Source organism: Neltuma alba, unplaced genomic scaffold (assembly GCF_004799145.2).
Source record: "Neltuma alba isolate B1F8T4 unplaced genomic scaffold, ASM479914v2 tig00010438_pilon, whole genome shotgun sequence".
Lineage (NCBI taxonomy): Eukaryota > Viridiplantae > Streptophyta > Magnoliopsida > Fabales > Fabaceae > Neltuma > Neltuma alba.
Genome location: NW_021635334.1, coordinates 177,046 through 200,810, shown reverse-complemented (window position 1 = coordinate 200,810; position 23,765 = coordinate 177,046). Strand labels below are relative to the sequence as shown.

The 23,765-nt window shown below is 32.0% G+C and overlaps 2 protein-coding genes and 2 long non-coding RNA genes across 10 annotated transcripts; all 4 read right to left on the bottom strand.

Moving 5' to 3' along the window:
* Positions 1-628: 628 nt before the first annotated feature.
* Positions 629-10,070, bottom strand: LOC114756603 (uncharacterized). Its single transcript, XM_028945551.1, has 10 exons — positions 9,843-10,070; positions 9,642-9,738; positions 9,399-9,526; positions 9,225-9,309; positions 2,209-2,344; positions 1,954-2,117; positions 1,738-1,858; positions 1,495-1,656; positions 1,349-1,381; positions 629-1,264 (listed from the first exon to the last, which is right to left on the bottom strand). The coding sequence occupies exons 1-10, from the start codon at positions 9,961-9,963 to the stop codon at positions 911-913; spliced, it is 1,401 nt and encodes a 466-aa protein (XP_028801384.1). The 5' UTR covers positions 9,964-10,070; the 3' UTR covers positions 629-910.
* A 2,015-nt stretch (positions 10,071-12,085) lies between these two features.
* Positions 12,086-13,518, bottom strand: LOC114756605 (uncharacterized). 5 transcript variants are annotated; one of them, XR_003741477.1, is made up of 6 exons: positions 13,485-13,518; positions 13,240-13,380; positions 13,033-13,136; positions 12,861-12,922; positions 12,713-12,776; positions 12,086-12,486 (listed from the first exon to the last, which is right to left on the bottom strand). It is a non-coding gene; the product is annotated as an uncharacterized LOC114756605 (long non-coding RNA). The 5 variants fall into 5 exon arrangements; XR_003741480.1 differs by lacking the exon at positions 13,485-13,518 and having other exon boundaries at positions 12,713-12,779; positions 13,240-13,463; XR_003741476.1 differs by lacking the exon at positions 13,485-13,518 and having other exon boundaries at positions 13,240-13,463.
* Positions 13,519-17,851: 4,333 nt separating this feature from the next.
* Positions 17,852-20,420, bottom strand: LOC114756619 (uncharacterized). 2 transcript variants are annotated; one of them, XR_003741485.1, is made up of 4 exons: positions 20,197-20,420; positions 20,007-20,108; positions 18,322-18,506; positions 17,852-18,030 (listed from the first exon to the last, which is right to left on the bottom strand). It is a non-coding gene; the product is annotated as an uncharacterized LOC114756619 (long non-coding RNA). The 2 variants fall into 2 exon arrangements; XR_003741484.1 differs by having other exon boundaries at positions 20,007-20,420.
* Positions 20,421-21,012: 592 nt separating this feature from the next.
* LOC114756616 (xylogen-like protein 11) lies at positions 21,013-23,186 on the bottom strand. Of its 2 annotated transcripts, none has more exons than XM_028945562.1 (3): positions 22,711-23,186; positions 21,814-21,870; positions 21,013-21,234 (listed from the first exon to the last, which is right to left on the bottom strand). In XM_028945562.1, the coding sequence occupies exons 1-3, from the start codon at positions 23,102-23,104 to the stop codon at positions 21,062-21,064; spliced, it is 624 nt and encodes a 207-aa protein (XP_028801395.1). In that variant the 5' UTR covers positions 23,105-23,186; the 3' UTR covers positions 21,013-21,061. The 2 variants fall into 2 exon arrangements, with proteins under 2 accessions (XP_028801395.1, XP_028801394.1); XM_028945561.1 differs by having other exon boundaries at positions 21,013-21,237; positions 21,817-21,870; positions 22,711-23,185.
* Positions 23,187-23,765: the final 579 nt, after the last annotated feature.

Genomic DNA, 23,765 nt, shown 5'->3' with positions numbered 1-23,765 from the left:
GAAAGATGATAGTAATCTAACAAATAAGCATACTTACCATATATGACAGTAAAAAAAAATAGATATGACTATAAAGAATGATTATTCCCATCACTGTATGTGCATGAATGATTGCTGATGTAATCGATGTCTTCCTTATAAAAAACACATAAATTCACCAGCATCTGGAATTATTTAGATACTTGAATTTCAATTAGAATAGTTATATTTGAAAAAAATTACAAAATTAGAGTATGTAAATGGTCATTAACATTACTTCAGTGTCACTACAGGTATCCTTATTTTATCAACAGCTCCCATTAATTATAAAGTAAACCAAGATACTATAGAAAAAAGCTCATTTCGACATTACAAATCTCACTAATATATATAACATTCTGCCAGTGACTAAGCTATGAATATAATTGGATAAAAATTGACATCCTATGATCAAAATTTTGATCGATATTACCAGAAAGACCACCATTAATCTAACATAAATAGCTATAACATCTCTATTGCATAAACCTGACTGACTTGACTCATAATTTGGATAACTATGAAAATTTAAAGCACTACTTATCAAACTATATTAAATTGGATTGGCAAATTTTTTCATGAAATTTATCTAGATAAAACACACACTAAGTTTTCGTAAGTAGCTAAATACCATAATATTACTGCATTTCATAATTTGACATAGTACATGCATAATATGACATGAATTCATCCCCCATTACAATGACAGATAAGTCAAGTAACTTCTACAAACAATGCCACTGAAGGCCAAAATAACTGATGCAAACAACAACTTAGCATAATTGCTGCAGACACGACCATGACAGCAAAATACAGACAAGGAAAGTAATACATAACAAAGGTGATTCCACCTATTCTTGAAAACAAAAGCAACAGGAATAACTTCAAGTCCTCAGTTCTTCTCCTGTTTGATAGCCTTCAAAGGTTTCCAAGCATTCTTCACAGGTGATACGTCGGACTTAATCACATCCTTGGATTTGACAACAGAACTCTTTTTTGCACCAATCTTTCTCTTTCCTTTATATGTTGCTGTTGGATTGATTTGAGATAAAGGGACCTCATCTAGATCAGCATGCTCCTCCTTTCTTCCCTCAGTAATATGTTGCACAGAGTCGGGGATAATATTGGGCTCAGAAACACATGTCACAGACTCAAAATCAATACTGGCATTAGTAACACATGGTACTGACTCGGGGACAACACTGCCCTCAGTCAACTCTTCATCAACTATTACATACTGAGAATCCTACATGAAACATTAAAATCACATTTAAAAATCTCTACTCTATGATAAGAATCTAAAAGATTATTATAATAACCATTTATATACCTTATCCGCAACATATTCACTTGTCTCTCCAACCTTGGCAAAAAAATAATAATAATAATGACATCATAAAAATTTTGAATTACAACATAAATTGATAATAACATATAAAAACACAAAACAAAATAGTTTAATATATATAATCTTACTTTGTTAAATTCATCCATAAGATCCGCAATATGAGTGTAAGAAGATACAGAAATGCTTGAATTTGGGAATTCAGCATTATACTTCTTGAGTTTCAGCTTCAATAGTAGTGTCTTACCAACAAGAATGTCCAGGTCTTCAGGAAAATCATAGTGACGCTCCTTCTGCATAAATGGAGTAACCTAAATATTTAACCCGTTAACTCATTCACATAAAGCATTAGTCATTGAATATTATGATTCAACCTTGATAAGCTCCTCTTCCAATTGTGCAAGAGTTTTACCAACAAATTCTCTAACCAGCTTGTCAAAGAACGCAACAACAACTCTTCCTGACTCATCTTCCACTGTATAATGCACCCTCATCCTAAGCATGAAACAAAAATTACATAAATTCATGCCAATCGATGTCACACAAAATTATATAACATCAATAGTCAATAATAATTGCAATATCATTACTTCCACTCGAAATACAATGGCCTCTTCCTACACACTGAGCTCAAACATGTCTTCTTCCCAGCCTCTTCCTTTGGCTTACAGCCGCACCTTGTACATGCCTCATATTTCCAATCATGAGTAGTCTCTAGCTTGATAACCTTACACTTAATCAGGAAAAAATCATCCTACACCAATGCAATAAATCACAAAAATGTATTCCTTAGTTATATGAAAAATAAGCAAACAAAAAAATTAACGAATCAAGTATTTATATACCACACTCTGTTTTGGTATATCAGCAATGGGAATTAAAGGGTGACTACTAAGAAGAGTGCTTTCAAAAGGATTGGAAGTTTGAGATGCAACACTTGCAGATATCGTACTGATTGTTGGAGAGGGAAATGTCTTTGCACTGTGATGATGCCTTTTGTCGTCAAAGCACTCAATTAAACTAGGTCCCAATTAATTTGTAGTTTAGGGTCGACCTAGGTCATTACTTCCAAGGAGCAAGTTATGGGTTTCTTTAGGTAAAAATTCAGGTGATAAATAAAATAAAATAAATTGGACCTAAACTAAAATACAAAATTCTAATTCTAAATGCAAGATGCAAATGCTCTAAAATATGTATGAAAATTAAATTAAACTAAATGAATGCAATGTAATTTTTGGGGGGTTTTTTGAAAGAAAATAAAAATAATGGATAAAGAAAATTAATCAGAAAGCAAAGAGAGTTAACAAGTAAAAATTCAGAGATTTCTCTTCAGGTACGGTAGAGGGGACAACTCAGGATTCGCATGAATTTAACTTTCATAACCTTAATCGGTTAATTAGATCAAAGGGAGGTGATAAGAGAGTGGAATTAATAAACTTAATTACCTACTTGAAATAAAGGGAACCCTCAACTTCAAAAACCCTTAAACTATTAGAGAACTCATAACAGAGTAAGGTTGGTTAATTAAGCCTATTAAAACCAATGAAGATAATTCAATTTAATTTTGGAAATTATGTTTCAAATTATCCAATTAAACAATCAGATAATCAACCAACTTAATTAAACAATTAAGAGGTGAAAGAACCCAAATTTTGCAATTCAAACCACACTGATAATTAAACTCATAACGAAAACTCAATTATAAATTCAATTAACAATGCAAAGGTTCTAAACATAAATTCCAACAAGTGTCTCAACAAAATAAAATCCAAATATCAATCCAATCCAAGCATAAAGATGACAATCTAGAACTAAATTGTCTCACAAAATTACAACTTAAAATTATTTAAAACTAAATAATTTCAAGTCCTTGAATTAAAAAGATGAACGGAACATCACTCCCTTGTGGTCTTCAAGTGCTAGCCCAAGGCTCAAGTCTTTTCCATGCTCCTCCCAAGTTGCCTCCCAAAGAAGCTTAAGCTTCCATCAAAATGTCTCCTCCTCCAAGGTTATTAGATGCCATAGCCATGAATGATAAGATGTAGATGGGAGTTGGCCGTGCAATGAGAAAGGGGAGGAATGATTGAAATTGGTGGGTGAATGACGTGAATGAGGGGGAGGAGAATTGGCGTCCAAAACTTATATCCGTGCGTGAATCAATGGAGAATCAAAAGGTATGATTTGGCGTGAACCCTTCTCCAAAAATAAGGAAAATAATATAATGAGGGAAAAGGAAATTTTTGTGGATCCAAAACTCAAGCCCATTAGTAATTAATTGACCCACTTGATATTAACCATTGGATTGTGCTTGAATCCCAAGAAACAATCTTGCACCATTGGATTCCCCATATGCTCTTTCTTGACCTACAAGAATTTAAGTGCATTCATTAATGTAGATTATATCCAAATATAATCGAAAATTAAATATCAGATATGCACAAAAATTAGGCAAGAAATTGCAAAACTTTCTAAGAATAGTCTTTCTAAAAATATGAGACTTGTTTCCAAAGAAATAGGAAAAATTAATTCCAAGTCAAAATAGGAAATCATAAAATATCTATATTTTTAATCTAAAATCTCAATTTTTATGCAAAATCTAAAAATCAACCAATTAATTCAATAATGCATAAAAAGTTCATTTAAGCTCAAAATTATCATTTAAATTCTAAATTAATGTGGGATAAAATATATAAAAATTGGGCTTTATCAATTCCCCCACACTTAGCCTTTGCACTCCTGGACAAAGCAAATGAAGACCAAAGAGTAATAAGAAAAACAAAAGAAAATCAAATAAAAGAGAATGTTCCAATCACAAGCAAAAAACAAGTCAAAGCATCCAACATCTCTCTTATCCAAATAATCTTTTCATGAATCAAGAAAACAAACATCATGGCAATTTACTTGACAAAGGGGAATCTAAGTCAGAAATCCCTTACTAAGGTTAATGTGTATGTCACTCATCACTCAAAAGTGTATTGGCTTGTATTTACACTCAAATTCATCCTACCCAATCCTCTTTCCATAGGCTTGACAAGAATCTAAATTCTCCACCAATCATAAAGTAATTACAAGCATAAATCAAAAGGACTTTTATTAGGTTGTAATGGGGCTAAGGTAAATAGAGAACGGATAAAGTGTTTGGGAAAACAAAGTTGAACATCTTAGAAAATGAAGAGAGTCAATAAAAAAAATATAATGGAATGTAAGAAACTAAACTAAACTTGAATTGGGTCATTCTTTTTCTTTTTCTTTTTTTTTTCTCTTTTTATTTTCAAGCACTTTTTTTTTTTTAGACTTTCTTAGGCCGTTATGTATATGCTCTTTTGACGCGAACCTTCATATTGGTGATAAAAAGGCCCGGTTACTCAAGCATGGATAACTCATTGGCACTAAGATGCTACTAGCACGCTCATAGCCTTTACTGGCCGTTTGACGCGAAAATCAACATTGGTGATGAAGATCCTCAGTTACTAAGCTCAGCTTAAACTAGAGGAGCGGAATCTTATTACAATTTTTTTTTTCTTTTTTTCAAATTGACCCAAACCATAACTCCAAATGTGTTCCTCCATCCCAAGCACATATAATATAACACTCTTCAACTCCTAAGACATTCAAAAAGGGTAAGATTTTTTTTTTGGCTATGGGTTAAGAGAAAAAAAATGATGAAGGCTCAAAAGGGGTTAAGCAAAGGATAAATGTAGAAAAGGGTAGGCTTTTGGCTTATCTGGCTAGAAAAATTAAAATGAATGCCTTTATCATCTTTATGAATGCAAATGCACAAACTTGGTCTCAAACAAGATTCAAGTCAAGTTCTAGATCAAGGAAAGAGATAGGGATGTACACACATGAAAAGAAGAAATGCATCAGGCTCAAAACCTCACTAGGTACATGATTGCTAGCTTAAATTCACCTAAGTCAAATCCATTGCCACTTAGCTTATTTGCTCAAAACATGATCAATCACTTTTCAAATCAAGAATGCATCGTACTTGAATCACTTCAAACTTGCAATCTTCACATTCAGAATAAAACAAACAAACAAACAAAAAATTTTGAACAGAAAATTTCTTTCTTTTCTTGAAAATAAGAAACAAAAACCAAAGTAAAAACCAAAATATTTTTCTTTTCCTCATTTTAAAAACAAAAAACAAAAACCAAAAGTAGGAATAATATCCCTCCCCCACACTTAAACCATGCATTGTCCTCAATGTGAAATGTACATCTAACCAATACCAACAAGTAACGCAAGTAAAAGAGGAAGGAAGGAATACGACCAGATGAGCAGAAGTTTGAAGACCCAAATGAAGCAGTAGAGTTGGCATATCTCCTTTGTCTGGTGGCAAGTCACATGAAAGCACCATTGGTATTTGCTTTTGATGTTCAAAAGACATTATCTCCTTCTTTAAGATCCTCAAAAAACGCTTTAATTCAAGTATGGAAGGTGTCTGGATAGGAGGAATCAATTCATATACCTGCACAAAACCATGACTCCAAGCAATATCCTGTCTCGTAAAATATAATCAATAAACTCAACAAACTTTTAGCAATTAAAGAAGATCCCAAAATAAATTGATGAAAACAAAGACTTGAAACTCCCAAATATTTTGAACAACCCACAAAATCAATATGACTCTCCTCAGTAAGAGTCAAGTTTGTTAGAAAATGAAGTGACAGGTGATTGCTCAAAATGGTCTCCCCATGCTCATCATCATCATTACACAAAGCAAATCCTACATGTGAAGTCTGATCAAGCAACATGTCCTTACTGTTTAAGTACACATCCAACTCAAGATTTCCCCCACATTTATTCTCAACAACATCCTCATTAACAACAGTCATGTCAAGGACACAAGTAATATCAGTAGAATCAAAAACACTACCTTTATCATGTAAAGCATTAATACACAAATGAGCATCAACACTCAAAGAGGATGTATTATCTTTGAACTCAATAATGGATGGGAATTCAACAATAATCTCTTCATCAATTTCATCATCAGAGTCATCTTGCTTAAAATTCTCTATTGAGCCAACAACATCAAAAGAATTTGGATCAGCGGCATAGGAAGAAGTGTCAACGCATGAATTGCATGATGCAACATTATTTGACCCAATAGAACCAGTCAATCCAAAAACATCATCAGTGCATGTATATTCAGTTAAATTACTATTCATGTCATCATGTGAGATGGTGGAAGCAAAAGGATATGAATCATTGGAAGGTGAAACAGCATTACCACACGATAGTTCACCATTAACTTCTAATTCATCACTTTGCAAATTGCTAATTGCATTAGACAACTGCTTGATTTGAGTTTTTAGAGTCTGAATCGCCTGATTGTGTCGCAATTCCCTTTCTTCAAACTTGTTTAGTAGGATTTGCATCATATTCTCCAGCCTGTTCTCTAACTTTAAGTCTTCTTGAATAGGCATAACTTCATGGACATATCCAAGATTTGAGTAATCTTGCCACATTGGAACATTAGTCATAGTCTCCAACCTACTCTCTATTCTTGAATATGGATCATATCCCTGTGTCACATCATGGACATAATGATAAGGCATAGAAATATAAGAATGATTTTCATAAGGAGAAGCATTCCAAGCCATCATAAATTTAAGATCAAGAACATCAACACAAATAAAAGGAAAAGAAAAACTAAACTAGCCAAAGAAGGCTGAAAAAATTCAGAAAAACTAAAGAAGAAAAACCTGGAAAATTGAAAAAAAAAATAAAGAAAATTCGAAAAAAAAAAAAAGAAAACTCAATGAAAATGGTTGAATTTGGCTAAAATAACCCAGCCCTGATACCAAAAGGTATCAAAATTGATCAGCACACCCAAAGATGTTAAGAACCCAAATCTTACAAAAATCTGGGCAGTGAAAAGTTAATTTTCAGAGCAGGATAAATTAGCAAAATCAACCGAAAATAGAACAGGTAATAAAGAGAAAATAAAATACAAAGAAAAAAAATGCAGGAAAAACAAGAGAAATCACCTAGAACTCAAACCTCAAGTTTAACCATTGCTCCCCGGCAACGGCGCCAAAATTGATGATGCCTTTTGTCGTCAAAGCACTCAATTAAACTAGGTCCCAATTAATTTGTAGTTTAGGGTCGACCTAGGTCATTACTTCCAAGGAGCAAGTTATGGGTTTCTTTAGGTAAAAATTCAGGTGATAAATAAAATAAAATAAATTGGACCTAAACTAAAATACAAAATTCTAATTCTAAATGCAAGATGCAAATGCTCTAAAATATGTATGAAAATTAAATTAAACTAAATGAATGCAATGTAATTTTTGGGGGGTTTTTTGAAAGAAAATAAAAATAATGGATAAAGAAAATTAATCAGAAAGCAAAGAGAGTTAACAAGTAAAAATTCAGAGATTCTCTTCAGGTACGGTAGAGGGGACAACTCAGGATTCGCATGAATTTAACTTTCATAACCTTAATCGGTTAATTAGATCAAAGGGAGGTGATAAGAGAGTGGAATTAATAAACTTAATTACCTACTTGAAATAAAGGGAACCCTCAACTTCAAAAACCCTTAAACTATTAGAGAACTCATAACAGAGTAAGGTTGGTTAATTAAGCCTATTAAAACCAATGAAGATAATTCAATTTAATTTTGGAAATTATGTTTCAAATTATCCAATTAAACAATCAGATAATCAACCAACTTAATTAAACAATTAAGAGGTGAAAGAACCCAAATTTTGCAATTCAAACCACACTGATAATTAAACTCATAACGAAAACTCAATTATAAATTCAATTAACAATGCAAAGGTTCTAAACATAAATTCCAACAAGTGTCTCAACAAAAATAAAATCCAAATATCAATCCAATCCAAGCATAAAGATGACAATCTAGAACTAAATTGTCTCACAAAATTACAACTTAAAATTATTTAAAACTAAATAATTTCAAGTCCTTGAATTAAAAAGATGAACGGAACATCACTCCCTTGTGGTCTTCAAGTGCTAGCCCAAGGCTCAAGTCTTTTCCATGCTCCTCCCAAGTTGCCTCCCAAAGAAGCTTAAGCTTCCATCAAAATGTCTCCTCCTCCAAGGTTATTAGATGCCATAGCCATGAATGATAAGATGTAGATGGGAGTTGGCCGTGCAATGAGAAAGGGGAGGAATGATTGAAATTGGTGGGTGAATGACGTGAATGAGGGGGAGGAGAATTGGCGTCCAAAACTTATATCCGTGCGTGAATCAATGGAGAATCAAAAGGTATGATTTGGCGTGAACCCTTCTCCAAAAATAAGGAAAATAATATAATGAGGGAAAAGGAAATTTTTGTGGATCCAAAACTCAAGCCCATTAGTAATTAATTGACCCACTTGATATTAACCATTGGATTGTGCTTGAATCCCAAGAAACAATCTTGCACCATTGGATTCCCCATATGCTCTTTCTTGACCTACAAGAATTTAAGTGCATTCATTAATGTAGATTATATCCAAATATAATCGAAAATTAAATATCAGATATGCACAAAAATTAGGCAAGAAATTGCAAAACTTTCTAAGAATAGTCTTTCTAAAAATATGAGACTTGTTTCCAAAGAAATAGGAAAAATTAATTCCAAGTCAAAATAGGAAATCATAAAATATCTATATTTTTAATCTAAAATCTCAATTTTTATGCAAAATCTAAAAATCAACCAATTAATTCAATAATGCATAAAAAGTTCATTTAAGCTCAAAATTATCATTTAAATTCTAAATTAATGTGGGATAAAATATATAAAAATTGGGCTTTATCACACTGTCATTACCGAAATTCATCAAAACATGACATTAGGAAAACATAAGAAAATTACACATAAACATAAATTAAAAAATACTCATACCTTTCAATAAATTGCCTAACCTCTGGATAATTCATATTAAATGATATCTTAGTTGCATGGAAAGCACTACAAATCTCTACCTTCCCTGCATATTAAAATGACAATTTACCATCTTAATCTTTAGCATCTTGCAAACTACACAAACAAACTATCAAAAATGTCTACAATGATCACCTTTCTCATCAAAACCAATCCTTGCAAGTTGAATGAGAATGACCACTGGGGCGTCCATCTTAGTAAAATCAGTCATGCACACATTTGTTGCACACTCATCATACAAAACACAAGAAACAGAATTTTCCCTAAACATGCGACAATGAAGTTAATATACTGACATAAAAAATGCAAGATCAATGCATAATTATCATTACCCAAAGAAAAAGTGAAGTTAACACAAATATTTTTTAAGTTTCATACAGGTTATCAGATAAAGTCAAGCGTATCCTATTGTTTGTCTCAGAATTGAAATGGCACTCTTCAAGAGATCCAACGGTGGTGACAAATCCAATAACATCTGTCAATAAATACAATAATTAGATGCTTAAAATTATTTTCTACATACAAATATTATTAAGAAAATTTTAAAAGTACACACCATATCCAATCTAGAATACCCACCAATCAGATAATCAATGTTATTCTGTCGGGTGAGCTCAATAATCTCAGAAATAGGTAAGAAATTGTATGAATATTCAGGGATATCAGCTTCTCTTTCCTTGACATAGGTCCGATAACCCATAGTAATCTTGAATGAATGATTAGTGGGCCTGTACCCCTTAGTGTTTCTAACAACAGAAAAATTAGCAATGAAGTAAACCTTCCCCTCCAAGAGCTTGTCTTCATACAACTTGAAAGCAGTCCTGTTTGTAACAGCCGCTTGGATCCTTGTTCCCTGTATTTTTTAAGTATCCATCCATCAAACATTTATTTAGCATAAGCTTAATAATTCAAAGTAATGGCATATACAAGTTAACATTGTAAATAAAACAAATGAATAACACATTGAATATATGCCAATTTAATTTCATAGCTGTTATAACAAACCTCATGATCGATGAGAAGGAAACAAATACAGAAAATGTCATTGGGTGAGTCCTTTTGATATACGTTCCACCTCCCAATAACACGAACAACAATCTTCCAACGATCGGTAGAATCATCAACAACTCTAAGCATTGATATATTTGAAGAAGACATAGTCATTAACTGTTTGGATTTTCAAGTTACAAGATCTGAAGCTCCACACAGGTAGAAAACATTCGAACACTTGACATCAATTTATAATGATCTATGCATGAACCTATAACTTCTGATAAGAAATGTCACAACCATGCTGACATGACTAAACCCGAACACAATCAATAAAGTAATGAATCATCTGTCTAAGGCAACAAAAGACAGCTACATAAAATAATTCAATTCATTGATTCATTGAGTATTACGAAAAAGTCAACCCACATAAACAGACTGTAAAAAGATATATGCATGCCACACAAATCTCTTGCACGTCGCTGCCATTCATGAAAATCAGCAAACCCTAGGAACCATGACATGGTACACTAACTTACTTGCAAAGTTGTACAAAATTAATGAATTCAGTACCTAACACACATTGTGAAATCAATATCCAAAAGTTCTGACATTTATGCATGCTTAGACAATAAGCTTTGCTTATTTTCCCTTTGTATGCAAAAGTGCAGTGAGCATTCACACTGATCCAACGACACGCATAACATGTCAGACTGTAATCATCCATTGTAGCCATGCCTTCACATTGCTCAAAAAAGATAATAATAAGCAACACACTCAAGACAACACAAAATGGCCTATTGCTACACTAATTTACTGATATGTGCCATCCCTGAATCTATCATGACTCTAACAAACTACCAATACTGATTTGAACCATCGCTATATGACCCTCACAAAAATGATTTGACCCATCACTCTATGACAGGTTCAATACTGAACAAAGTAATGGAAACAGAATATGGTATCATATCTTCACATTAATGATTTAGCATCCAGAAGTCAGAAAAATATGAAAAAAATAATATATGACCAGTAGCAAGCAAATCGATAAACTAAGAATACCTTCAAAGACATTGTTATAAGAAATTATATTAAATAAATTTGGCTACCACATTCTTTTAATTAGCAATGACAGTGACAGAGACAAAATTCACTATCCTGTCCAAAAGTACCACTATGAATTGGGTAATATCTTTCTGGTAAAAAAAAAAAAATTTGGGCTCACAACTTCATTTTACATCATACAAACTAATTGTCCACCAGATTAGTTCCACACAGTTGTTGCACTGGGAACTCCTTTGGAACTATGAATCAGGCTACTTTTTCAGCTTTTATATGCCTACTTGCATTATTTATTAATAAAAAACAAAAAAAGTCAATGTACCTTGGCAAAAACAGAACCAAAGTACAATCACCAGCATCAACTTGATAGAATAACATTATGATTAGGATATATTTAGTTCGGCCATTACATTATACCATTTAACTCATAACAAAGGACCACAATAACCAACTACATAACACTAGAAACTCAAGAAATCAATTTTTGCATTACTTGCTGGATTGGAAAAATTATTCAATAGCTGAAAAAAAATTTAACAGGTTAACTATTTAAATACCGTCACCAACACCTTTGTTACTATACAAAAAAAAAAATATTAATGCTTCCTTGAACCATATAATCATGTTTACGTTGAGTACTCAAACAATCGACTGTTCCCTGCTAAAGCTGATATTAATGCTTCCTTGAACCATATATATATGCAGGGAACACGTTCCCTGCATATATATATGTAGCATTCATCAGTCATTCATGTTGTTGTGAATAATTAGCAAACATATAATCCGCCTAATAATTATAACTAATACAAGCTCATGCATATCATATACAGCGCGTAAGCATCGCGGAAAGTCATAACTAATATATCAATAATTAATACACCATATAAGTTAAAACATCCAACAACCCATACAAACTTAAGTATGAAGTACCCCATTACATATGAATGATTACCACCAGTAAGGACCTAACAAAACATTTGTCATCAACTTATAGCCCAAAACCAGTAGATACAGAAGCTATGGCCCTAACTACCCTAATACAGCTCCAAATCATATTCATCTTCTCTAAGCGGGCCTCAACAATTCTCTCTTCAGATACATGATCTCATAAAAATAAGGGTTCCAGTACACTCTAGTAGCATTTGTGTAATTTGCCAAGAAGCTATCCCTGCGGGGAAAAAAAAAACATTGTTATAAAATCAATCATACTACATTAAACACTCGATTTTTATGAAATGAATGACAAAGAGAGACCATTAAACCTTTGAAAGCACCAACCATAAAAAAATTATTAATCTTTATGACAAGATGAAACAAGATATGAGGGAATTGGTCACAAACAACAGAACACATGAAAATGCAAAGAGTGTATTCATTCTGGAAGAAAAAAATACCAAAGTGCAGTTACATCATCATCAAACACAACCATATTCGTGCGTTCAACGGTGTTTTCACGCCCTGCTTACACCGAAATGAGTCAAGAAACTACTGCCAAATAGTATAAAGAAAAAAGAGGTTGAAGCGAATTAGGAAAGAACTTACCTCAACTAAAGACTCTATTTACATCTTCATTCACCCAATAAGACTCTATTTACATGGGACTCCTTTTCATTGACAGCGAATATATAAGGTTTTGCAAAATGCCTGACTGTTAATTTTCTTTTATACTGGAAGGCAGAATATTGGGGTGAATGCACTATTGAGCCATAATTACCTTTGAACCAAAGATGTTGTTCGTGAAAACATTTGTGTGCTTTGCCGGGGTCCACTAATGAGACTACAAAATGAGAATTAGCCCACTATGTTTAGGAATAAGTCCTGCATCAGCATATGCTACTGTAACTTAGACGAGAAAAAGAATTAAAACCTAGTATTTAAAGGTGAAACTTAGAAAGCTAGGATGAAGAAAGCTAGGATCTACCTGTAGGTTCTGCTCCAGAAGCACTCCTTGCTGTTATATGAGAGCGTCCTACCAATATCTATCACCACCCTCACCCAACGGTTGCCGACATCGAAGACCGCAAACTCAAGCTCCCACAACGGTTTTGCAAGAACGATTCACCTGGGAAATTGAGGAGAAGAGGGGGAAAAAAGAGGAATGGGAAAAGACAATGGGAAACACGAAGGAGAGAGTAAAAAATAAAGAATAGAAAGAAGATGATTTACCAGGCAGAAGAAGCGAAGGAGTCCACATCTGGTAACAACCTGTGAGAACTTGCTAAGAGCATAACTAAAGCTAAAATGACGAAAAGATGAAACTCGAAGCAAAAAATGAGGGCAACGGAGAAAAGTATACGACTTATCAAGACTACAGAAAGCGTGTTGCAGGGAGGAAGCGTGTGGCAGTCAATTTTGGGATATGTTATAATTAATTTTTTTTTCATTTTTCCAAAAGCCAAAAATTTACAAATTTTAAAAAATCTGAAAATTTTACTATATTATGAAGGTAAGCAAAACTATTTATATTACTACGTCAAAAAATATTTATATTATAATATTGTTATATTTTCAAAGATAAAATTATTATAAACATTAAAATATTTAAATATTGATTTTTTAACCGTATTAAAATTCAAGTACTTTCTGCATCTATTAATTTTTAATTTAAAACTGTTAATATTAATGCCATCCGTAAATATATGTGCAGTAATTTTATATTTACTTCTTATATTTATATCATCATATACATTTCTAATATTAATTTTTGTTTGTTTATTATACTTTAAAACTTTGGATATAACGTGGGGAGGAAGTCAAAAAAGCATCATAAAGAAATCCTGCAGATTTCGAAACCGAAGAGTGAGAAAGAGTTGAAATGGAGAGAACTTAAAATTTTGAAACTCTCATCTGGACACTTTAAAAAAAAGTACTTGGGAAAAAAAAAAATACTATGCACAAAATTAAAAATAGGCGCAGCCCAAAACTGAGCCGCTACTATTCCTAAGCTGGTACTGTTCATAGAACAGTATTTTAAGTGAGGAGCCATTATGGGGGTGCAAGTGAGCCGGCTTGTAGTTGATTTTGATTTAATATTATAGATTGATATTAGTCTTTGTAATTCAATCAAAACCAAGATGTTTTGTTCTGTCTTGTTCTGTGAGGAATAAAAACTTATAGTTTGAAACTTAAGGGACAAAAATTAAAATGAGAATAAATGTAAAGAACTGAAGATTATATTAATCCATAAAATTATTATATCTAAGACAAATTTACTAATGCAAACCTGAAGGAATAAAAGAAATTAAAGTTTCACGAAATGGAATTTTGCTTCTAAATATTAAGTTGTTAGAAAATTATAACTTTACTGCGATCGAATCCATTGCGATTTGCGACTTAACGCAAAGAGAAATATGTCAATCCCGTTATACCAAAATTTAAATATTCTTACTTTTTTCCTCTCTGGAGAATTCAAAGTCCTTTGATGATGCTTTGAACAGAAAAGTGTCTTTTTTTGTCTTTTGTTTTTTGAAAAAGATTATTTAGAAGCACAATGCTATCAAATAAGCAGAAGCTAATAAGAAGAATCCAAGCGCGAGCAAACTGCAAAATAAAAGGATAAACTTGTCAATAAAATAGGGCAAACCAGAGTCACAATAAATGATTGTTTGGTTGAGGGTCCCATAATTAATTGATTTTATCAAAATATGAGTGTTTGGTTAAGGGTCAAATGATTTTATAAAATATGGCCGTTTGGATAGTTTTTAGAAGGGGGTTCTTCCCCCTTCCTTTCTCTTACAGGGCTTACCTTTGTGGGAGCCTGTTTTTCACCGTGAGTGGGAGCATTTTTTCCACCGCCTTTTTCCGGCAACTGCGGTGGGAGAGGATGTCCGGTGGTGTGTGTGAGTTGAGGAGACCTCTGTGTGTGTGTGTGTTGTGGTTTGCGTTTTTTGGAGCCTATTAGGATCAAAATGGAGAAGCGATTGTTTTATGGATCTGAGGAATTAGGACCGAAAGATGATGGCCAAGGCAAAGCCAAGTCAGTTGAAGACAAATCTGTAATGGAAAAGACGTCGGAGCAATGGAGATTGAGATCATCAAAGATCGCGATGCAGATATTGAAGAGTGGTGAGGATGATCGGTCTGCTGAAGCCGACGCCTCGTTAGTAGAATCGCTGGTATAAAAAGTATTCAGAAGCAATCTCTGCTGTACTAATGTCAAAATGAGAGCTCTGTTTTTCTGATTTAAACATGGCAAGCAATTGAAGGTCTGTTTGAAGCTATCTTCGTGGGTTATGTGTTCGGTGACGATCCCATTTAATACGAAGCATTAAAAATAAAGAATAAGATTAAGATTGTAATTTAAAAAATCATTAAAATTTTTTTGACATGAGTAATTGTTTATTATATAGAATTAAATAAACCCATGAAAGTAGAATTGAGAAATAACACCTTCTCTTATAGTATTCCTCAATCCTATATATATGAGTTCATCCAATTCCAAGTAATAAGTAATTTCTCATACTAAATACTATTTTCTCAATCCTTATTTCTTATTCTTCAATGTTTCGTACCAAACGGTATGTAAGGTGGTACTAGTATGGTGATGGAGGCTTTTTGAAGAACCGAATGTCCCTAAGGTATGCTAATTCTTGCTTGGTCCTGCTTTGTTTATTGAAGAATTAATTGTATCATCTTGATGAGCTAAATTGGTTGAAGAGAGCTTCTGGAATATATGTTAACTTTCCTTTACATGGGAAAGAATTGGAAGGAAAGGAGAGTCGAATGAGGCTAGATTTGGTTTGAAATGTAATTATGCATCTACTTGCTATTGTTTTAGCTGAGAATCTAATGTATGGTCCTTTTATGCTGATTATGAGGATAGTTTGTGGCTGCAATACTGCTCTCTCACTAGGTTAGATGGATCTATCATGGGGCAAGTATCACCTTCGTATTTTTGTTTTGCCTTTATTATTTGCAAGAAAAGAAATCATACAAACTTTGGACAGGTTGTTTTAAAGAAGTAGGATGATTTGAGATGGGTTCCATCTATGCACGGAAAGCGGAGTGTGACCGCCAGCGTTTTGAATGCTGAGCAAGGAATGCGGAAGCAGAGAGGCGCATGCATATATACAAACCATGATATTCGTAAAAATCACAAATTAGAGAAGATTATATGCTATTTCTGGTCCTTAACATAATGATTCATTTGACTTTTATTTTGGTTCTAATTATAAAATCATAATTTACTTTGTCTCTCATATTTATCTTTTTTTTCAAGATAATCTTTGTAATAATTGTAGTTCCAGCCAATGTACTTGATTAGCAACGATATTCTATGAAAGACTGCATATATTTATTACAAATAACTAATTTAATTAGTTTTCTGAATCTAGTTAAAATAGTCAACTAACTTTTATATTAAAGACCGAAAGTAATATTATAGAAGGAATAAAACGATTACCTCTGTTGAGTCCTCAAGGCAGATAACAAAAAGACAAATACCCAAATTTTTGGGTGAGATTATTGCCCTGATGAAGGAAAAAGAAATTGAAATAAATGTCACCAATAAAACGAAAATATCATTAAAACTCTTGTTGAAATCCATATTAATGCGACATATGCGTCAGGTCAATAATGATCCCAGCCAAAAAAAAGAAGAAGAAAATTAGGCAAATTCAGGGAAAATAGGAAAAAGGTTTCTAAGTGATTTTTAAGGCCCAGTGGATGCACTAAAGGTTAAAATAAAATACCTTAAGAAAATATGTTGAGTTTAAAAGCCTATTTTTGGCTAATTATTTCGTATTTGGCCAAATTCCATGACTCAAAAATTACGCAAATGCCTTAAATGATAATATTTGGATGATCATTCGAAATAATTATTTGAAGATTTTAGCGGATTAATACAAAATATTACACCTCATGATTGAATTCATAAATTTCCGTTTATTTTGACTTGTAATTATTCCAAATTGACGTGAAAGTATTTGAGAGCCAAATTGGACCCAATAAAAGCAAGAAAAATCAGTGTATGAAAGGAGGTGTCATATGCCAAAATTTGGGCTTACAAGCTCAAGAATAAATTTAAATTAAGTAGGTTGCTAAGCTATTTAGCCACGCCTATCCCTCTTAAGGCTAATTTTAAAGGTTTTAAATCATCAACTATTTTTTCAAACTATTTTCTGTCACATAGTTTCATCGATTTATTTAATTAGCCTTCAATACTGGTAATCTACGTTACAAGAACAAAAAATATGATTGAATAATAATTTAAATATTTAAATTTAAAACTTGAGCACCCTACATTGCTCAACTATCATAAATAAAATTATTATGTATCAGATAAAATCGATAGTGAAAATATATTATAAAAAAATAAGATCATAAAATTTGAACGAAATAAATTTAAATGTTGAAAAATATAGTTATGAATTGTCATGAATGGCGATTTTTTTTAAACATTAAGTAGTATTATATTTAGCTTGAATATTTACAGTAATTTGCTGGCCAAAAAAGGAATATTTACAATAGTTATAAAAAAATTCGTGTTTATATATAAATTATTCAACACAATATTTGAGATAAGACATGCACGACCAAATGGCTCAATATTGGTAGAGGTCAAGGACCAGAATATTAACCTTTCTTGAGAGATTCCAATACTTTTGAATGATCCTTTGACATTTCTTTTTTAATTTGTAGAAATTAAAAACAATCCACCGAATGGAAAACCATAAATCAAGAACCCAAACACGAACTAATCAGTGTATAAAACCTGCCAAAAGAAAAAAGAAAAAGGAATTTTAATCATCTTGCCATACAAACAAATAAAAGAAAATCAGCACATATAAGAGAATGATATTATTAATCTCTCCTTGTCTTTTCCCGAGATTTAAAGAAGCTAAAAATATCTATAATTATTCACTGTATGTGCCCTCAATTATTGGACTCACAAAGTCAAATTTCCAAGTCTTTTATTATTATTTTGTTGATGAATTCCTAGGCTTTAATTAAGCAATTAATCCGCATTGACAGTAAGATTGACACGATCAAAATATATAATTACCTTCTCTGTTTTTTTTCCCCCAGAGGTGCCGACGTTGCTCTGATGATTCTTGGACGGTGAAGTACTGAAGTCTTCTTTTTTGCTTTTTTTTTGTAAATTTTTTTGTTAATTTTGTAGAAAGACAAAGCAATCAGACGCGTGACAGCTACAATGAAGAACTAAATATGATCAGAGATCAGGGCACACTGCAAAATAAAAGAACAAAACTTAATAACAGGTTTCAGCTGATTTTTAACAACATAATAGAAGGTATAATAAATTATACTCTTCCAGTTCTAAATATAAGATCTATTTTATAGTACAAAATGTGTCTTATATTTAGGATTAAAGGAGTATATCATAATACTATGTCTTTCTAACCCTCTCAATATATATTGGTAGAGGTTAAGAGAACGACGAAACAAGAGTGAAAGAACTTAAGAAGCAAAACGAAAAATATAAACACAACAATGAAATTAAACCAAAGGAAAGATACATACAAGGGGAATATTCCTTCCGGCGTATCAAAAAATAAAAAAGAACAAGGGGAATGTATAATTATAAGGTGAATATACCTTAAAGTAATTAATTAACAAGAGCACATAGAATCACTGTTATCAAATTCGTGAATTGACTCTCCGAATTTGATGTTTTTATATTTTTAGCTAATAAAATCATGTCGATTTGCTCTTAAACTCATAATAACTATAAACTCGGTTAAACTTACGAATTTATTTACCGAGATTACCGTTTTTACATTTTAAACTTGTAAAATCGTGTCAACTCGCTCTTAAATTCATGCTAAATTTTTGGATTTGGTTATGTTTAGTGACTTTATATGTGAATTTTATAGAAATTTTTTTGTTGAATATGATAAATTATGAACATTGATAGATATAATTTCAATTATTTAAATTTAAAGTATATTTAAATGAAATTGATCTCATTTTTATATCTTAATTATTTGATTATATACTTTTAATACTAGTTTATTAATAACAGTAAACTCTTACAAGTTTACGATCTGAGTTTATAATCCGAATTTATATCATTATCACGAGTTTGTTTAAACTCGTGAGTTTGATAACATTGTATAGAATCGTGCAGCAATTAATCAGAAAATAAAGAGAACGATTTTAATTTGTCTTCTTTGCCTACGGTACAAAAACTAGCATGGTAAAACTTTCACCGTATTATTGAATATTATTTTTGAAGAGATTATTTATCAAGTATATATTATCTAAGTTAAAACATTCACAATCATAAAAAAAAATCGGGTTTACATACAAATTAGGGAGTATTACTATAAAGTCCCAAATAAGAAATATATTTATTAAAAAAATCTCACAACAACTAAGTAGCTTGTAAATATTAATGACAAGTTACATCATAAGAAATAATAATAGATTTTAACTGCTCACTTATCATTGAGATTTTTCAATAGTTATGTTCCTTGTTTGGAATCTTAGGATAATTTTCCCTACAAATTATTTGTCACGATATAAAGCCTAGAATCATTTAAAGGTATCTCATCATAGTAATACAGTGGAGTTAATAACGTTTACTTTAAGTCTCAGTACTGAAGCAGAAGACAGGACTTATGAAGCACAGGAGGCACATAAACTTATAATATAAAAACACTAGCTATGATAAACGAAAAGTAAGTAATTAAGAGATAAAAAGGGAAGGTGATGTGATGAACTTACCAAGTTATTTTTGCAGATTGCAGATTGCTTGACGATGCCTTCAGGCTTCAACAAGCTAAGAGAGTAGTCTTCTTTTTTCAGTTTTTCTGTTCAAATCAATCACTTTGAGGGGGGGGGGGAAGGAGAATAACAAATCAAAGTTAGCAAATTGAGAGAATACTTTAAAGGATGAATCAACGCACGCTCTTACCGGGAAAATGGAGCACACAGAGAGACAGCACAGAGCACAGGGGAAACTTCAGTAATGAGATTTGAGGCTTCTAAAGTCGATGGTAGTATTATTGAAGAAGGTCTGAATATGAGAATAAGCACTCTCGGATCTCAAGAAAACCCTCTGGCTAAGAAAATATATAATAATGAAGTCAATTTTTCCAAGTCTTTCTTATATTACTATTCTTCTGTTGATGAATTCTTAATCTATTTTAATTATTATGAAATTTGTGAATTAAACCAAATTCGTCCTTCTTTTTGTTTTGTTATACATCCACTTGCGAATTTGATGTATGCCATACATAAGTCATTTGTCAATGAGTTAGATGATTTGGATTTGGTTTTGGTTTTGGTTTTATTATGCAAGTAGTATATTTTATATATATGATCCGACAACGTATCCTGCCCCAAGAAGCAACTTTCAATAAATAAATTTATTGTCCCCTTCACATTTTTTCAAAATATAATCCTTTGGGCCTCCTAACATCTAGTACTTTTTTAAAATCTTATTACCAGGTATTCTTAACACTGCTACATCTCCGGCACTTAAAGACAAGACCACTAGTTAAATTGGACGAACCCTTTACCAGTATGATAAGTGCTTTTTGGTATGCAACAAAATTTAGGTTACAATTAAAGTAATATACCATCCAAACAAATTTTTTGTTAAACTAACTTTTCTATAAAACAATGTTACCCCAATATTAGTTTGCAAAAATTAGATAAAAAATAACTTTTATTACCGCTACTTCAAAGCTAAGACTTGAGAGGGCGACCCAGTGAATCTAAATGGGGACTGTATGAACCTAAAAATGACGTTTTAAGAACATAGTAATTAATGATGTTTAGGAATCATAATTTAAGGTGAAGATGATGGCAATGACGAAGCCGAACATGAAATTGAGCTTAGAGTGTCTGCTAATGGTGGAAGCTGCATCTTCGTCGTCTTCATTTGGAAGATAAGTCAAAGTTGATTCCTGTGTTGAAGGGCTTGGTGCCAATCCTTCTCTTGGTTGATCGTCTGCAATTTAATGGCAGTAAAAGCAAAGAGATTAATAAATTGGTTCTCATGTGGAAAAGTTCTTCAAAAGGATTTTTTTTTTATCGTTAATATTTCATTTATTCTTTTTTCTTAAAAAAAAAATCTAATACTAGATTATGATCATGCATTATCATATTGAAATATTTTAAATTCAATTTTTCAAAAATTAATTAAAAAAAGTTGAAGCCACTTTTAATCAAACACACAACAATTCATTTTCTTCTCCATTATTGGTTATACATAAATATATGAATTGTGGGTAAGAAAATTCATCAGATTTATTAATTAGTTACTTCTTTTTGGCCAAAATTCATATTAATTACTTGGAGTACGGAGCAGTTGAAAAATTAACATAAATGGTAAAGTTACATAAGTAGCTCCATGTGAGTGTAATCAATCATCAATTGAAAAATAAAAGTAGCGTGGCACATGGTGGGGACAATCAAAAGGAGCATGATATAGAAAAAGGTTAAGAATAATGAGTTCTTTATTTAAAAAAAAGGTAATATCAGCAAAAAAGGTAATAATAATGATAATGGAAATATTTCATTGTCTTACTCGGAGACATGGCATCTTGACTTATTGGAGCCAACGACACTGGCACTCCTGCAGCTGCATCTCATAACAGTAAATATTTAATAAATATTCGCTCACACATTTAATTAAAAAAAAGGAGAATTCGGGAAAATGTTCTCATTGGGCAATTTTTTTTCGATATATATTATCTATTAGAGGCAATCTTATCTAAGAAACTATCAGAGACTAAACGTGAACATATCTCTTAGCAAAAATTCAAATATCGGTTTATCACAATATGAGTAACTAATCTCCACTCCCAGACCAAATGCCCATTGGTTCATGTGGCAAACCTTTTTGGTAAAAAGACTTGGCACAATTATCTTCAGCAATGTAATTCTTCCTCATTTGAATGCAACATACCGTCAATTACACAGAAAAATTTTCAATACCACATAATGAAAAATATATTGCATATAGTTAAAAAAGAGTTGCATCGGAGAAAAATAATTGCACACACTCAATTCATGTCCTTTTGCCCAAAAAAAATTGCTAATTAAATTGGGACTTATTTTCGAGAAAGGGGAAAAAAAAATTAGACCACTGTCGATATGAAATTGCAAATGACATCACATTATCGAAGACAGTGCACTGCACATACTCCAGCTTTAGCTTGATTAAAAAAAAATTATTTTTCCCAAAAAAATACCGTGATTATTGGATCTGCCAGCATCACTAGTATAAACTAGCATGTCTAGGATTCTTTTGAATCATTCTCTAAATTTTAACAGTGACCAAATAACCAGTTCCTGATGATGAAACTAGATTGATTCCCAGAATCAGATTACTATCTATCATGATTCTCAGAAAAAACTAAACAGATCGAACAAAAATGAAACTCAGAGAAGACAATGATTGAAGTTTAAGTAGGGATACCTGAGCAGGAAGTAACATTAGGAGCAGAAGACACTCCACAAAGAGAAGGAAGGTTGAGAGCTTTCTTGACATCAATGGTGAAACCAGTAGCTTCAGGATGCCCTAATAGCTCACATAAGCAAATGGGGTTGCTCTCTACTAGTCCTGCGATCTCCGGGCAGCATCCTTTTTCTGGTTTTGTGAGGTTGCTTTCAGTTTTCACAAAGCTCAGGCAATCTGATGTGTTCACTAAGGCTCTGAAGCATTCTGTAATCACCTTTGCAGGTGCCGGAGCCATGCCGCCGGGAGCCGGAGGAGATGGCGGGGCTTTGGCTGATGTTGTGCTGTGGGATGAGGACGCTGTGATTATTATTAAAGCAGCAACAATGGCTGCCATTCTTCTGAAGAGGGCCATTTGATTGTGATGTGTTTGGGAGCGTCTCTTTTTGTCTTGCAGCAAGATGTGTGAGGCTAAATAAGGTTATTTGGGGGTCTTTCTTTTTTGGTAAAGCTTAGACGGAGGCTGTTAGATCCATCAGTAACAAAAAAGAACGAAGGAAAAAGAAGACAAGATAAATAAAGTAATAAATAAAGTGGTTATAAAAGCTGAAACTACTAATAACTCTTTTTTTTCCTTTTTTTTTTTTTAAATTAACGAACGTCCAATGGCAGAATAATTTCACTAAATTTTTAATCAGGTCCATCTAGTTTTAATTTTATTTATTAATTAAATATAAACTTAATTAAATATATTAATATTGAAATATAAAATATTAATAATTAAATTAAATTAATAATTATATAATAAAAAATAAGTAATATAATTAATTAATTCAGGAAAATTTTTTAGAACAATTAATTTTTTTTTGGCTGAAAAAATTAAAATTATAACAATTCATTATTTCTAAAATATTATTGTTTATAAACTAATATTAAATAATATATACTATTTTATTTTTATAGAATAGTACTATTAGAATTTATAACATAAAGAATAAAAAATTCAGAGACTTAATTAAAAATAAGATGAACTTATAAGGACTTGATAACAAAAAAAACAAATGCAAAGATCTAAT